The sequence below is a fragment of the Endocarpon pusillum genome (genome assembly GCF_000464535.1).
Source record: "Endocarpon pusillum Z07020 unplaced genomic scaffold scaffold2749, whole genome shotgun sequence".
Taxonomy (NCBI): domain Eukaryota; kingdom Fungi; phylum Ascomycota; class Eurotiomycetes; order Verrucariales; family Verrucariaceae; genus Endocarpon; species Endocarpon pusillum.
This window is the reverse complement of record NW_006916232.1, coordinates 352,270-369,284: the sequence shown is the minus strand read 5'-3', so window position 1 is coordinate 369,284 and position 17,015 is coordinate 352,270. Positions and strand designations below refer to the sequence as shown.

General features: G+C 51.0%; 4 protein-coding genes across 4 annotated transcripts; 3 read left to right on the top strand and 1 right to left on the bottom strand.

Moving 5' to 3' along the window:
* Positions 1 to 153: 153 nt before the first annotated feature.
* EPUS_02193 (uncharacterized protein) lies at positions 154 to 5,200 on the top strand (the record flags this gene model as incomplete). Its single annotated transcript, XM_007803960.1, has 2 exons — positions 154 to 217; positions 276 to 5,200. 2 exons carry the CDS (start codon positions 154 to 156, stop codon positions 5,198 to 5,200), a joined length of 4,989 nt encoding a protein of 1,662 aa, XP_007802151.1.
* A 478-nt stretch (positions 5,201 to 5,678) lies between these two features.
* Positions 5,679 to 7,180, top strand: EPUS_02192 (uncharacterized protein; the record flags this gene model as incomplete). Its single annotated transcript, XM_007803959.1, has 4 exons — positions 5,679 to 5,727; positions 5,784 to 6,269; positions 6,323 to 6,497; positions 6,637 to 7,180. 4 exons carry the CDS (start codon positions 5,679 to 5,681, stop codon positions 7,178 to 7,180), a joined length of 1,254 nt encoding a protein of 417 aa, XP_007802150.1.
* Positions 7,181 to 9,362: 2,182 nt separating this feature from the next.
* Positions 9,363 to 10,742, bottom strand: EPUS_02191 (uncharacterized protein; the record flags this gene model as incomplete). The annotated part of the gene is made up of 1 exon (XM_007803958.1): positions 9,363 to 10,742. The coding sequence occupies one exon, from the start codon at positions 10,740 to 10,742 to the stop codon at positions 9,363 to 9,365; it is 1,380 nt and encodes a 459-aa protein (XP_007802149.1).
* Positions 10,743 to 15,447: 4,705 nt separating this feature from the next.
* EPUS_02190 (uncharacterized protein) lies at positions 15,448 to 16,895 on the top strand (the record flags this gene model as incomplete). The annotated part of the gene is made up of 2 exons (XM_007803957.1): positions 15,448 to 16,551; positions 16,671 to 16,895. 2 exons carry the CDS (start codon positions 15,448 to 15,450, stop codon positions 16,893 to 16,895), a joined length of 1,329 nt encoding a protein of 442 aa, XP_007802148.1.
* Positions 16,896 to 17,015: the final 120 nt, after the last annotated feature.

Below are 17,015 nucleotides of genomic sequence, written 5' to 3'. Positions count from 1 at the left end.
GTCGCGCTTATATCAGCCTTGTGAAACCCTGTTAGCCGGAGGCATAGCTCCTGACACAGCTTCAGCTGTCCGCGCCTGGCACTACCCAGCACACTACCAGCCAGATGATGGTTCAGTAACATCTAAGGCACTACACAACCGACGGCGTTGAAAATGGCGCCTACTGGAGGAGGAAATATAAAGGTGGTGGTTAGGGTCAGACCATTCAACAGCAGAGGTACGTTGAGTTTCCTCGAAAGCATTGTCATAATATCCTCTAACCAAGCAGCACTTAGAGCTCAACCGCAATGCAAAATGCATCGTCTCCATGCGAGACGCCCAAACTGTTCTTCAGCCACCTCCCGATGCCGAAGAACGGCTACGAAAGGGTGGGAAGGGGGGACTGGACGGCCAGAAGACGTTTGCTTTCGATAAATCGTATTGGTCTTTCAACAAGAACGATAAGCATTTTGCTGGACAGGACAATCTTTTCGCTGACCTAGGAAATCCGTTGCTCGACAATGCTTTTCAGGGCTACAACAACTGTATTTTTGCATATGGCCAAACGGGTTCCGGCAAGTCATATTCCATGATGGGGTATGGCGAAGAACCAGGGGTTATACCTAGAATATGCCGGGACATGTTCGACAGAATATCCAGCCTACAAAAGGACCCCAGCCTGAGTTGCACTGTCGAAGTCTCATATCTTGAGATCTATAACGAACGGGTACGAGATCTTTTGAATCCCTCTACAAAGGGTAACTTGAGAGTTCGAGAACATCCGTCAACTGGGCCTTATGTTGAAGACCTAGCAAAACTCGTTGTTCAATCATTTTCGGAAATTGAAAACATGATGGACGAAGGCAACAAAGCCAGAACGGTAGCCGCCACAAATATGAACGAAACCTCAAGTCGTTCGCATGCAGTCTTTACCCTGACGCTGACTCAAAAGAGACATGATGCGGAGACAGGACTGGACACTGAGAAGGTTGCTAAGATCAGCCTGGTTGACCTAGCTGGTTCGGAGAGGCAGTCAGCAACTGGAGCAAGTGGTGCCCGTTTGAGGGAAGGAGCGGAAATCAATCGATCATTGTCTACACTCGGCCGCGTTATTGCTACATTAGCCGACCTCTCCTCTGGCAAGAAGAAGAATATGTCCATGGTTCCCTATCGAGATTCTGTTTTGACCTGGCTGCTAAAAGATTCGCTCGGAGGAAACAGCATGACAGCTATGATAGCGGCAATATCACCTGCTGACATAAATTTCGAGGAGACGCTAAGTACTCTGCGCTATGCGGACTCTGCAAAGAGGATCAAGAACCACGCTGTCGTCAATGAAGACCCCAATGCTCGTATGATTAGAGAGCTGAAGGAGGAGCTGGCACAGCTGAGGAGCAAACTTGGTGGAGCTTCTGGCACTGCCGGAACAAGCGATGAGGTTTATGCACCGGACACTCCACTACATCAGCAAATGGTGTCCATTACTCAGGCTGATGGTTCGATCAAAAAGGTCAGCAAAGTCGAGATTGTTGAGCAGCTCAACCAGAGCGAGAAATTATACAAGGATCTCAACCAAACCTGGGAAGAGAAGTTGCAGAAGACTGAACAGATTCAAAAAGAAAGAGAAGCCGCACTGGAAGAACTCGGAATCAGCATCGAGAAAGGATTTGTGGGGCTCACCACTCCTAAGAAGATGCCACATCTGGTTAACCTGAGCGACGATCCACTACTTGCTGAATGCCTTATCTATAATATCAAGCCAGGGACAACAACTGTTGGAAACGTTGATACGTCCACCACATCTGAGATGCGCCTGAATGGTTCAAAGATCCAGCACCAGCATTGCACCTTTGAGAATGCTGACAATGTGGTAACCCTGATTCCAAGCGAAGGTGCAGCGGTGATGGTGAATGGCCTTCGTATTAATGAGCCTAGGAGACTGCGTAGTGGAAATCGCATCATCTTGGGCGACTTTCACATCTTCCGCTTCAACAATCCTCAGGAGGCCAGGGCCGAGCGAGCCGAACAGAGCCTTCTACGGCACTCCGTCACTGTCTCACAGGTGGGTTCTCCGGCATTATCGAGACCAAACCACGAGCGCAGTATTAGCAGACCAGATTCGGAGCATGAAGTCGACTCCAGCAGAGCAGAATCCCCTATTCCAGTCTCTCGTACTCGAGACTCGGACTGGTCTTTGGCTAGGAGAGAGGCGGCCAGTGCGATCCTGGGTCCAGACCAGAAGATCACCCACCTTACCGATGATGAGCTGGACAGCCTGTTTGATGATGTGCTAAGAGCCCGGGAGAAACGACGAGGACGAGCTGAAAGTCGGTTCTTTGAAAATGAAGAAGACTCAGATTCTCTGAGCTCTTTCTTGGTTCGGGATAAATATATGTCAAACGGCACCTTTGATAATTTCTCTTTAGATACTGCCATCACAATTCCTGGAACGCCACAATTGCAGGAAAGTCCTGGAAGCGAGGAGCAAAGTGCATTGAAGGCTGTCCGTGATGATATGCAGAGGCAGCTTGACCGACAGAAAGATGATTACCAGGAGACATTGCGTGCTACAGAGGCATCTGAACGTACACAGCGAGAAGTGCAGGAAGAGAAGGGGGAACTGGAAGAGGCACTCCGTATAGCCAAAGAAGAGTTCCAAGCGGAGCTACGAAGTCAGAAAGAAAGCTATGAGAGCCGGATAAAAGAGATCACTCAAGCACCTGCATCAGACGCAGCGATTGGTACCCTCCGTGTCGGCATTGATGGCTTTGGTGAACTCAGTCCGGCTGAGATAGGCATTGCCCGAGCAGTATCTGACCGGTGGCAGGAGCTCAAGTATATTCGTATTACAGAAGCAGTCTTGCAATCGGCTGCCTTGCTCAAGGAAGCACAAGTCCTCAGTCATGTAATGGAGAAGCAGACTGTTTTTCAATTTGTGGTACTGAATGCTGGGCAGCACAAAGCGTCTTCGTACGATCTAGTTTTGCATGACGTTTTGAGCGAAGATGACCCTTGGCTGGAAGAAGTCAGAAAACCGTGTCTTGCAATACGAGTCATGGACTTCAAGAACTCTGTTATACATCTCTGGTCGCCTGAGAAGCTTCGGCAGCGCGTACAGAAAATGCGACACATACACCAATATGTTGACCGGCCGGAGTACCTTCAGCACTTCCGGCTGCAAAATCCATTTTCTGAATCATTCTCGCCACAGTTTTCGCTTCTGGGTGATGGGAGTGTTCCCCTAACAGCTGTTTTTGAAAAGAGAGTGCAAGACTTCGCCATTGAGGTCATTTCGCCTTACACACAAAGTGCTTTGGGCATCTTCAGGTTGTCTTTGGAGCCCTCTTCGGCACAAGGCCCAACATCAAGCATCAAATTCAATGTTGTTGTGCATGAGATGACTGGCTTTGCTGAGCGTGAGGGGACTCATGTTCATGCGCAGCTATATGTTGCAGGAGCTTCGGACGAAAACGGCATCACTACAACGCAAACAATCACCGATTTTGACGAGGGACCTATTCGATTCGAAAGTGTCCACAGTTTAAGCTTACGACAGGAAGACTCTAGAGACTCGATGCTGCAAATTGCAGTCTATGCGCAAGTCACTTCCATGCATCTTGACAAGCTTGTAAGCTGGGATGAGTTGAGGAACTCTGCAGACACGCCACCTAAACAGCAGAATCTGCATCGCCTACCCGAGTCCGAATATGACACAGAAGAGAGACACGATATTTTTGCTCGTGTCCAAATACTTGAACTTGCAGAGAACGGGCAGTATCTCCCTGTAGAAGTTGTACAATCCAGCGTCGTGGATAGAGGCGTGTACCAGCTGCATCAAGGTGTCCAGCGCCGGATCAGTATCACTCTGACGCACAGCTTGAGTGAGTCTCTACCCTGGCAAGATCTGGCAGGACTTCGTATGGGCGACGTACACCTGATCGATTCATCCGGCAAGATCGCAGATCTGGACTCGGACGCGCCAGACGTGGCATTAAAGCAGGTTCAAGAACCTATGGTCAAAGACAATGCAGACGGGACGTCCGACATTACAGTTGTGGGTCAGTGGGATAGTTCGCTTCACGGCTCCCAGCTGCTGGATAGAGCAACTTTCGAGAAGCACAAAATTCAAGTAGTTCTCCGATGGAACATGATCTCTTCTCGAGTGCATGAGCCGATGATTTTCAACCTCGATCAGCAACTGCAGATCCTTCCGAGAAGCTATATGCGGCCACAGTCAATACTGAAATCATTCTGGAAGCAGACACGGGTAACACATTCGACCGACGGAATCTTCTGCGTTGTAGTCCGGCCATTGAGTGCTAAAAGAGCAGCAGACTTATGGCGAATGGATACTCAACACGACTATGTGAACGGCGAAGAGCTCCTCACAAACTGGGCTCCAAGGCGAGTTTCACTGATTCGAGATTTTATCGCGTCGCGAAGGCGACAACGTCGTCTCGCTGAAATAGAAATCGCGAAAGCTGCATTTGGCTCTCGCAATCTATCAGTAGGTGCAGAAGTGAAGTCAGCCACTCCGTCACCCAGTTGTCTGCAGTCTAAAGAAGAAGAGATTCTCAGAAAATTTGTCGGGTTGTGGTTAAAGGGTAGCCACGACATCTCGGACACGATTCTGAACAACAATCTGTCGCAAGAAGCGTCTAAACAACCTCGCGTATCGACACCACATTTATCGCCACCTTATGATCAAGGCAGTGCCACTTCAACGCATTCCACGCCGTCTAGAAGACCTGCGGGTAAAACCCGCTTTGTTGCCACCGTGATTCCCGTCGCCAAAAACCCTTGTTCTTTGAAATCAGGTTATCTACTTATGCCCTCGGAGAAGCAGAATTCGAGAGCCCCATCCATGCTATGGATACGGCGCTTCGTCGATCTTCGGCCGCCCTACCTCTATATCCATTCCGTACCAGACGGTGATGCCATTAACGCCATCAACCTCGTCCATGCAAGGATTGACCACGAGCCTGACTTTAAACGGCTTCTAGGCGGGATACCGGGCCAGAGCGATGACGCCTCGTCTACCGGACAGCTCCGTGAAAGTGCGCATTCTGCTGGCTTGAGCAACGTCTTTGCTGTGTATGGGGAGCAGAACACGTTCTTGTTTGCAGCAAGGACAGAGACTCAGAAGGTTGATTGGATCTTGAAGATTGATCAAAGTTATTTCAATGGGAGTGCCGCTAGAGAAGGCGTCAGGGATATCTGACAGGAGCCATGTATATATGCAGATATTGAAAGACAACAGGCTCGTTCTGGATACCCAGCAGGTACGGGTTCAGTGGCGGACACGAGGCGTCATTCCTGGATTTCAGGCATCTTTTGTACTGCGCTGAGTTTGAGATACCCCATGTGCTTGGACACAATCTGTATATAGCCGTTGAATGGTTGCAAGTGACTCAAATTGTTTTTTGTGCAAAGGCGAACCTCTTGATTGAGGCGCGATGCACGGTGACACAAATATGGGGACACTTTAGCCCTTGTATTGTGGTAATGTGTTTCACACTATTTGCTCTCCATCTCTCAACCTCGGCTTAGTTCTGCCACCAACCCAACTCCGGATTTGTTCAGTCCGCCACAACCCGACGACATCAATCTTCTAAGTTCTGCCGGTTGAGGTTCGCTGTATGATGGACGACTCAACTTGTTGCTCGATGCTCACCTCATAGACCACGATCGCGCCCAAGATGAGCACGGTCTCGCCGCCAAAACCGTGGGAGAGAGTGGGTGCTTCAGGTAACAAGTGCACATGCTCGCAGGGGCCTCGATCACAGACGCTGATGCTCTCATAGCTAATACAACGACAGCCTCGTCTAATACACCGAATTTCTCGAGCATGACCACAAGTACCAACGCAATTTCTACGAGCACTTCAGATCCTCCTGCGCTACCGTCACGACCGAGCACCCTGAACTCAGTGGTCAACCAAACGGCATCGAATTACTCCAACTATGGGGCGTCACGATTGGGCACAGGTGGTTATGGCGGCTATGGCGGATATCCCTCGTACTCATCGCCGTACTCGCGCTTTGGTGGCATGGGTGGCATGTACGGAGGGGGAGCCTATGGCGGCATGTATGGAGGAGGCATGGGTGGCATGTATGGCGGAGGGATGGGAGCGATGCCAGGCAATCCCAACGACCCAAACAGCCTAACGAACTCGTTCAATCAAAGCACGCAAGCGACCTTCCAGATCATCGAAAGCATTGTAGGCGCTTTTGGAGGATTCGCCCAGATGCTGGAGAGCACATATATGGCAACCCACTCCTCGTTCTTCGGTACCTTCATCTCTGCCACTCTCCATAACAGAAGAAGACTAACAATCTATCAGCAATGGTCTCAGTAGCCGAGCAGTTCGGCAACCTTCGCAACACCCTCGGCTCCGTCCTCGGAATCTTCACCCTCCTCCGCTGGTTCCGCACCCTCCTCGCCAAACTCACCGGCCGCCCACCCCCAGCTGACGCCACTCCTTCATGTCCGGCAACCGCAGCAACACCGGCGCCCTCGTACCCACCACTCTCCCAGACGGCTCACCAGCCCCACCCCGCCCCTCAAAGAAACCATTCATAATGTTCCTCGTCGCTGTCTTCGGCCTCCCTTACCTAATGGGCAAACTGATCCGCGCCCTCGCCCGCTCCCAAGAAGTGGAAGAAGCGCGTCGTCAACAACAACTCACCGCCTCCGGTCACCACCTCTTGCCCCAAACCAACAACAAGACGCAAATGTTATCGACCCCTCCAAACTCGACTTCTGCCGCGTCCTCTACGACTACAACCCCCCTTTACAATCCGCCGCCGCAGGCATCGATCTTCAGGTGAAAAAGGGCGACCTGGTCGCCGTGCTAAGTAAGACGGATACCATGGGCAATCCGTCCGAGTGGTGGAGGTGCAGGGCTCGAGATGGCAGCGTCGGATATCTTCCCAGTCCGTATTTGGAGACGATGCAGAGGAGGCAGCCGCCGGGAGGAAATGTTCAGGGACGGATTACGGCGGCCGCAGCAGCGGGGGGAAGTGGGGGAAGTGCGCCAGGCAGTAGGACGCAAACACTCAAGACGATCAGTTCGAAGGAGGAGGCGAGGTCGAAGAGTTTGAGCAGTGTGGGCGTGGGCGCAGTCAAGGAGACGGAGTTTCGACACAGAACGGGCGATGGTGGGGTAGAGAGTTTTCAGAAAAGCGCGTTTTACTCGTGATGAAAAATCGATATTTTTGGGGGGGGAATCTCAAACCCAAATCTCTGTATCTGCTTCCGCCTTCGTCTATGCCCGAAGGGCCCAAGGCGCTCGCTCCCCCGGGGGGTAAACGCATCCCGTTTATCAAGTTCTCGCATTATTTTTTTCAGCCCGCATGCCCATAACTAGTTAGCCGGTGGTTTCCATGCTGACCGAGAAGGAGACGGAGCAGGAAGATCAGAGCAGAGCACAGCACAGCACAGCAAATCTGATGATCGGTCGGGTGGGCAGGTGGGTTTTTTTGGTTTTGGTTTCCCCTTTCTGGTGCAGACGCCCCCGGGGCACTCTGGCGGCTGCGGGGGGCTGGCGGGGATCGGTCGGAATGAGCGTTACCGTGACGCAGGGGCGCAGGGGGCGTGGGGACTGGGACGGGGATGGGCTTGAGTAGAGATTCATGAGGTGGGATTGGGGAGGTTGCTGGTTTGTGGAGAGGGAGAGGGAGAGGGAGAGGGAGAGGAAGGGAAAAAGGGGCGGAGTGGTACGCTGATGGAAGATGGAAGATGGAAGATGGAAGATGGAAGATGGAAGATGGAAGATGGAAAACTTGGTCTTTTTCTGACACTTGCGGATGATGGGCTCTTGGATGGGGTGGGTGGATGTTGGAGGAGCGGTGGGTAGGTAGGCAGGTAGATTGATGCCCCGGATTCTGGAGCTGTTTGGGGGCATTTGTATCTGGGGTTAATGGATCATTCTCTGCGCCTGCGGGTAAACTTAGGCATGTCTCTACCAAAAATGGGAAGTGATTGTGTCGGATTGTTTCTGCGTGTGCCTATCTTGAAGATACCCTGGAAGAAAGAAAGAAAAAAAGAAAAAAAGCAGTCTGCTTTCCTTCGCAGCGTATTAGATATAGATCCGGCAGAACATCCCAGTTGCGGGCAGGCTGCCTAGGTTCGAGCTGAAAAGCAGAGATGAGGGATAGGAGTAGTCATCCCAAAGCCAGGGGATGGGTTTCAGTTAAGGCTGCTTCAGATACGTTGTTGGAGGCACGTTGGTTGGCAAAACTACATCTGCCACATCCGTACTAAAAATGCAGCTTGAGCTTTTGCACAGACAATAGATTTCCGTAGGTGCAGAAGCAGAGAGCATGTTGATGTGTTGTGTACTAGGATAGTTAAGCAGGGTGGACGGCAAAGCTGGAAGCATGCAGAGGTTGACAACAGGAGTGTATTTCACAGCTACAGACCGCAGTAGGCGCAAGAGTCTCAACAGCGGCAAAGTCAATTTTATGTATTGGTAGGTAAGAGAGCCCTTGGAGAGACTAACAGATTTGTCAAGAAGGGCTCTGGCTTGCAACTGTCTCGGCCTGCACGTTGAACACACCAACTGAGGTGAGAGTAGGCGCCAGGACGTTGAAGTGTCAGAGAACTAGGAAACTTTGGTAGTCACTGTGAGTAGAAGTGTGCTTGTCACATACTTGATGCTGCGTTTGATCCAAAGCCTAACGATACTGGACAGCACACTGTTCAGTAGAATGGTTATCACTGATCCACACTTCAACATTGATCTTGTGGGCTTTGACAGAGTTCCCTGAGTGCAGCCAGAAATGTGATTGGCCTAGTCTTTCCCGAAAGCGAGCAAAAGGACGGATATGATGCAGTGAGAGTTGGTGAAAGTAAGAACTGATCTTGACTTGATGCGTTCATATCATGAGCTAGACATCTGCAGATTTGCATGCCTCGGGCATTCTCACTTGATCAAAGCATCCAGATTTTTGCAACTCGTGAACCTCAGCTCTCCTTCACAGCCCTCCTTCACAGCTCTTCTTCACAGCTCTTCTTCACAGCTCTTCTTCACAAACGCCGGCCAGATGCTTGGCATCGCTGGTTCCTGTTTGCGAGAGCCACCACCGGGTTAAGCTCCACGGGCAAAACTGCCCTGTCCGGCAGGGTTCAGACCTGCCCTGCCCACACAAGCACGTTAAACCCAGACTGGTCGCTACCAGTAAGAAGACCAAAGTTGAGTAAGGCCGCCCAATAACTCCTTGAACGAGATGCTGACGCAGTAGGAGTACAAGCTGGCCGAAGAAAAGGTGTCGAACGCCGTCATCATATATGCAGCTCCTGTCCCACACAAGTCATCTATCGTAAGGTCGTGCCATGATCGCGGAATGTGCTGCTCTGTGATGTGTTACGAGATTGCAGCCTCATATGAACACCTTATCCAGCGCTTTCAAAGCTCTCTTATCTTCTCCAAAAGCAAGCTTCTGACTTGGAATATCTGCAGGCCCATCAACCTTTTTAGTGGTGCCGCCCGGACTCATGCTTCCTGGTCGATCGGGGTTGGCTTCTGTGCCAACACCATTTTCGGTGGGGGGCTCTTCTGCACTCGAGGTATGGACTAAGGTTGCGATGTGGGGAGCTTGACTCGTAGAATTAGGCGAGGCGCCATTTTCCTGCGGGACAGATTCCGGCTGATTTTCTTTGTTCTCGATTGGCGATAAGGTGCTGTTCACAGATCCGTTGCCATTCGTCTGAGCGAGGGCAGGAGGCACTGATAGGGTAGTACCAATGAGTCTGGGGTCGATTGGTGCCACAGGCGGTTGAGGAGATCGACCTTCGGGAGGCTGCGGCGGGGTCTGAGAAGGAGCTGGTCCTTGCGCTTGCTCATTAGAGCCAGATTGCTGCGGTCTTAATGGTGGCGGGGGTGGAGGCAAGCTTGAACTTGACTCCTCACTGCGCGAGGGGCGCTGGTCAAGAGAATTTGGAGGTGGTTGAGGGACAGGAATCGGAGGATGTGGTGCATAGTGAGGGAGCGGATAAGGTTGACCATACGGTGGCGGACCGTAGCCGGAGGGAAAGGCAAGTGGGCCATAACCATTTGAGGGGCTTGGCATTGCAGCTATGGGATAGGGATGAGGCTGAGGCGCGTAGGCATAACCGTGCGGATGTGCAGCACCAGGACGAGGGTAGGCGGCAGGGGGCTGAGGCGGCATAGTGTATGGTGACGCGCCCGCCATAGGAGAGCGGGTGACAGCCGGAACGTTCTGTTGGTCATTCACGGTTGACTCCGGATACAGACCTTTGGCTGGCCGGACGGTGCGGAGGTTTGGATCATTGGAGGGTTGCTGCAAGCCAGGTGCGTTTGGGTGAGCGCGAGAGTAGTAGCTGATGAGATGAAGATGTTGATTTGTCGATGTTGTGATGCTGAAAGATTGTTTCATCAACCCATCAGGTTTATATCTGTAGCCATCTGGCCCTTCCTCTCCATCGCCGTCTTCACTATTCCGGCCGCTCTCTGGAGTCTTGGTTGGTGGTGCGAAACCGGTGCCTCCTCGCTTACCCTCCATCTCCCTGTATGTCAAGAAACTCCCTGAAACCCGACTGGCGCTCCAGCTCTTGCCATCTGTCCATCTTCTCATGCCGGCTTCTCGCTCATCCCAGACAAAGACTGAGCCTGATCGGATGGACTGCCGCTCCTTCTCCGATAGTCGTCTCTGCACTCGGGGTAACATGCCGATGCGACATGCTTCGAAGAGGATGATGGCATCTTGTGGAGAGCGCACATGACCGTTGTAGGTCTCCATGTTGTTGTAATCCAGCCTTGCTGATTGGTGACCTGGACAGGTCGTGATATCCGGGGTAGATCGGTAAAGCTTAACCTGCAGAGTTGGTGCTTAAGGGCGCACAGAAGAGTGCTGGTACTACCGTTCAGAAGAAACGCAAATGCACATCGAGTGGTCGAATCTCGACGGAGGCCGATAGCGCTGCGGGCGTAAGAAGCATAAAGGTGCGAAGACGGAATGCGACAAGATTTCGGCGGGCTTTTTGCTGGGAATGGATTGGTATGGAAGGGGGAGGGCGAAGGAAGCTTAAGAAGTGGCGCTATGAATATTTTGGCTTTAGGCTTTAGGCTTTGCGGCAAGGAAAGAAGGTGACCGCGATCTTGGCTAGCTAAGGCAAGCTTAAAATTGTTGTTTAATTTCTCCACACTCTCCGGGCTGTCGGTACCACCTACAAATACCTATTTCTAACTAAGGGAACAAGCGTTTTTGTGCCATGTACCGCCCTCTGATGATTCGTCATCTCGTTCCAATCTTGCTGATACGAAGAATACAGGAGAGGTTCGAGCATCGTCGTTGAATTCAGACTCTCAACCCTTGAGGGTATGCAGACCTCACTACTACGTACTGTCCTGGCGGCAAGATAAACTTCCTAAGCTGGAGCTGAAGCTATTAACTCCAAACTTGCAGCATCAGCTTGTCGCTGAGCCGCTCAATCTGACCGCTGGTAACTGTTCAATCTAATCCAAGTCCGAGGAGCATACTACGTAGTACGTAGTTATCATCCCTGCTACGCATGCAAATATCGTTAGTGACCTCGTCATGAATGCACGCTCAATGGCCATCTGGGCCCCCCACCAACGTCAAGCCGGATACGTATTCCTCCTTTCCCCGATCCACGGAGGCTTGATTTAGTGGCAGGTAACCAAAGAAACCAAGACATCTGGTGGGACTTGGCAAGCTGATTCAATGAGCTTCAAGCCAGGCCAGGCAAGGGACTCATTCTTGGCTACTGTCAGCCAGATCCACAGTCCCCCTCCATCACTCCGGCAGAGTAGTCGACATCTTGCGGTGTTCCAGTTAGCGTTGAGAGCAGATCATGGTGAGACCCCTGGATCACTGCCCCTAACTTGTGGTTATGTTATTGCTGCGAATGCTACTCACCTGCCGGTTCCCACATGGTTGCCTATTTTTCGGGACTCGTGGACTAGTTCTACGTACTACGTACTATCTGCTCACCAACTGACTAGCCAAGACCTCGGCGAAAGTAGCGCCCAACCCGGCTGTGTCCATGTCCAGGGATGGCCTGTTTCAAACCCTAGAACCCCCACTTTGATGGTGCTTAACCTGCACAAGATTAAGCATCTTTCACGCCACAAACGCCTAAATTCACCACTATTCCACTCGGGGACTGTAAATCGCAATAGTCCAAGACACTTCCAAGCCTGCCCAAGCAGGATCCAAGCACTCAACTTGGGCCGTCCACCCCATCCGCCTATCAGGAAACGAAGCTGCTCAAATCCGAGGACTTATCAAAGGGAGGCACATTCAACATTACTCCGTCCTTTCAACGACTTACAGGGGAGCAGTGGTTGTATTGAGGGCATTACCAGAAAACCATTCTGAGGATGAAAGACATCCCAGGCCGCAAAAGGACATCCTCAAAATCCTTCTCTTGGCCTCGATGCAGAATAACGATTCCTAGTCTAGGCAGGACCTCTGGAGCGAAATTGCAAATCATTTAAAGCATTGCAGCCAAAAGAAGCCTAAAATGCGCGGGATCATGTCTAGAATAAGCATAAGCTCCAGGAACCTGTGTAACCACACAGCCAGCGTTGGGTCTGACAAACAATGTTTGCTTTAGATATCCATTTAAGACGACCCACGAAGGAAGCAGGAGTTATCAAGAAACCCATACAGGATCTTGCATGTTCTGATTTGCACGACTTCTTATCTTTCCCTCCGTCTTCATCAGGGGTCAATTCTGAGCGCTTACCGCTCTTATGGCGTGAGTAGATGAAGTGGCCAGGGCAACAAATCGACCATTCATCATTGACTGGGGAGAACGCCAACCAAAGGACGCCTCGAGTTACCACGTAACATACACGAAGCCGCCGAAATATGAGTTCCAACTCGACTATACCCAAAACGAGTAAAAAAGCATAACTTCGCAACGTGTGATTTGTTGAAGGTGGTGAGCAATGCTCGTCTAACCACATTCTGTATTGTTAAACAGATGGATTGACTTGCTTGACTAGCCTTCCTTTGAGCTCCTTCGAGCTCCTTCGCGGGCAACTAGGCATCTAATATAGCCAGTAGGAGGCTGGTATCTCCTAGGGTGGCTGAGTGCCAGCTGCATTTGTTTGACAATCTGACATATACGGCGTTATTGGTGAGATCTGCGAGCGATGCAGCAGATTAGTTGAGTATGGAACATATCTCCCGGGCATCTCGAATAGGGAAGACCACATACCTGCCAGCAGATCACATATATTCTACACTTATAATGGCGACCGACTTCTGTGATCTTTTTCAACCCAATTTCCTATGACCTTACACTTTACTCTAATTACAGATCTCATTTTCATGCTGCAGAGGATGTCTTAGTTTATCGGAGAGATGGCAGTCATTTTCTTCAAAGATGGAAGCAGAGGCAATCTAAAGCAACTTGGAAGATGATCTTGCAGAAACCATTGTTGTTGTCAATCCTCATTATCGATTTCAACCGAGCTTTTGCACATCATTAGAGCAAGTCCACCTGGCTGTTGGCGATTCCCTGGGCATTCCACATCTTCCATATGATGGTCTTGCCAACCTACCACATCACACCGATCCGGATGACCACTACGAACTGCTCACGAAAAGAGTGCTGGCTCTTTCAGGTCTGCCTACGCCCAACGCGCAGCTGGTAGATTTTGTCAGGCCCGAGACAGGCTGAGATAGCGAATCTCTCAGCAATGAAGCCGCCTGAGCCATCAACGCTATCCACTATCGTGTTCGACCATTCTTTCTTAAATTCAATTCGTCTGGCGGCGGCAAGGGGACATATTTCGTAACATAATAGATCAAGCGGCGGTGGAGGAAGATATCAAAATCCTCCTACGCTCCGAGCTCTAGAAGACAAACCTGGAGAATGCCCCTCTCTGTCCGTGCAGTCTCATTTTAACAGAGTTTCTTCTTTGCAAGACGGCTGCCATCAACTCGTACGTTAGGAACAATAGCCTGGCTCAATTCTCAAGTTGTTGTGAGCAACAGCTTTCAGAGACTGGTGATTGGAAAGGCTGTGCCATAACATACTCTACACAACGTCAATTGGCAGCACTATATGCTTGGATCATGCAGAACATGGCGACATTTCTCTGTTCACGCGGCTACCATGGTCCTGCTGGCATTGATGTAATGACCGACGAGGTCGGCAGACATTATGTCGTCGACCTTAATCCACGTCATACTGGGAGTTTTGTCCTTGGGTGCTTACCTCCCCACTTCGCAATTGAGCTTGCAATGGATGAAGCGTGCGTCTTGCCATGAATGGAATCCTTCGCCAGTCGAACCAATTTCAACGCAGCCTTCAACAAAGAGTTGCGTACAGGCGAGATGATTACTCTTGCTTGGTGCTCTGATCTCAAGACATCGCGCTCCTTTACTGGCCTAGCAGTGAGCGCAAGTGACAAAGTCTCGCTGAAGGAGCTCTATGAACGTATCGAAGAATGGGTACGGGAGATGCAGACTTGTTGATTGGGCGTGTCTACTATTTGACACTGGTTTTTGGAGCTCTCATTGAAGATTGAAGGTGCTGTAGAGTTGCATGTATGCTTCAGTTATCTGTTATGTCCAACGTGCTTGCTGCCCTGGTCGGTATCGTCCCAACACTTTCATTCCAGTAGCGTTGGGCAAACGATGGGAACGCCAGCATTTGTCGAAACGCAACGAAACGGCCCTTGCAGCTTAGTCTAGGTGAAGACATTACGAAACACCATGGTATTATCTAGCTGCTACCCTTCGATAAATACCATGTATGCTGCTTATTCCAATACAGCGACTGGTCTTCACCAAATCTGTTGGCATGGAGTAGGTCTGCTACGATTATATGTAGTCGCAAGCGCCAATGGCCAAAACAGCTTGTAAATAAATATCAAGTAGCTAGCAAGCGAAAGCAGCACCGACCAACGTCTCCCTTTGGACGTCCCGTTACTCTGGTTCACCATAGGTATCTGAAATGTTCTTTTTAGAGAGTGATCTTAATCCCAGGACTTCACTTACTGCAGCTGTCACGTGGCCAAAGTCGCTCTTTACAGCCTGTGCAGCTCCGCAGAACAGAATCGTATCCATGCTCTGATACCAATTTTGTTTCATTGTTCACCACACTATACACTGACCCACTTACATCTGCACTAACTCAGTCCGGATGCACTCTGGTCTGAGCATCCGAGCTCAGTGAAATGTTTTATGTTGCAAACAATGTGTTTTACGTCAGTCTCAGGACTGCAGACTTCAGATAGCCATGAGTCTGTGCCAGGCTAAGGCTGGAATTGGTAGGATCAAAGTATTGTTTCTTGTTTTACTTCTTTTTCCAGGAGAACATATTGCTGGTTGGGGCTTAACAGTTCACCAATACTCGTTCCGATGTTCGTGGTGTGTGATACGGTCACAGAAGGACTCTCTGACCTTTCCGCTGACACATCTCACTAATATATTCCTACGTCCTTGAGTACGCAAGTTCTTAATCATGTCTGAAAGAGATCGAGGACGCCACTCACTACAAAACCCTCCCAGAGGTGGCAGAAACGACACTTTGCCATTGAGGGAGCCACCAAGTACAGCTACGCGCCCAAGTACAGCTACGCGCGAGAGCTTAATAGGACTAGGACCCTTTCAGTTGAGGGCTCGTCCACACGAAGCTGCACAAGCACAACCATCAACATCACAATCGTCAGCAGGGGGAGACAAAAGTGTTCAAGGACCCCACGAAGCACAAGCCCTGCCTGGGTCCCAACGGTTCACCTCGAATCAGTCAAAGCATGACAGATCTGGAGCAACTGGGATAAGTCTAACACTGTCAGCATTCGCAGCTTCTCAGCAGCTTAGTCTTTGGCCGCCCGGGGCTAGGCAAGCAAATTCATCGAAGCCACCACGTGTCTCAACACGTCGGATCCGTCGTAGCGTGAGCTCAGCCTCAAATTTACGAAGGCCTCAAGATCCAGAGCTGCAGCAAAGGGCTAAAGCAGCCAGAGTTGAAGGCCTTACACCTCATGCCAATGCATTATCGACCGCTGCGCAGGAAAGAGATCCCCTGCCAGATCGACGGTCAGCAGAATGCGAAGGACAGGCCCTGTCCTCGGAGACGGGGGCGATGCTTGGGCTCACACAACTTGCGAAAGAAGCACCAGTGGCAGCAGCACCTCCACTTGAAGGACGAGCCGCACAAACAGGACCAGGACTTGCTTGGGGAACACGCAAGTCTAGATATGCTAACCGGAGGCTGGGCACTCAGCCTCTAACCAAGCCGAGCTTGAAGACCAAAGAGGCACCCCAAAAGAACGAGGAGGGTGACCCCGGAACCCGCCCGGCGCCAGGCGGAGCAGCAGCTGCTCACCCTAGGCGAATCACTGGCCGCACGTTTGGCAGAGACCCTTTCGTTGATGCATTCGAAAGCGCAGGTCCTTCGTCAAGCAGAAGAGGCGGACCGACCACTGGTGCCCCACCCACAACTCCTGCCAGGCAGATCAGACATGCCAGACCGCAGGATGCTGGTAGACGGAGCAATGCCGGGCCGGGTTGTGCGAGAGGTGCTACGACAGGTGCACGCGCCGCTGACGCCGGTAGATCTGAGGTGAGCACTGCTAGGCCCCCCATTCTCGTAGAAGATGTTGAGATTTACTAATAGACGGTTTCTGGAGGCCATCGATCTGCACGAACTTGGATAAATCATGCTAATTGTCTCTATAATAGTTGCTAACCTTAGATGCAAAGATGACGCAGACGGCTGACGGAGCAGACTCACGTCCACCACGACACAGGCAGAGGAATAAATGGACCCAAGAAGCCCGCTCCACCGTCTTTGAGTACGTGGCGCAGAAGGTGCCGGTCCGCGAGATCAGCGAGAAAACGGGCATTCCGCAACGCACAATCCAGGAGTGGAAGCGCAAGCTGTATCAATATGAGCTAACTGGTTGATCATTGAAATGTAAAGCACAGAGGTGATGCATACGACAGTCTCATCATCATCGTCGTCGTCATCATCATCATCGTCATCATCAGCGCACCAATTTCAAGGCATTGAAATCCAATCCGAAT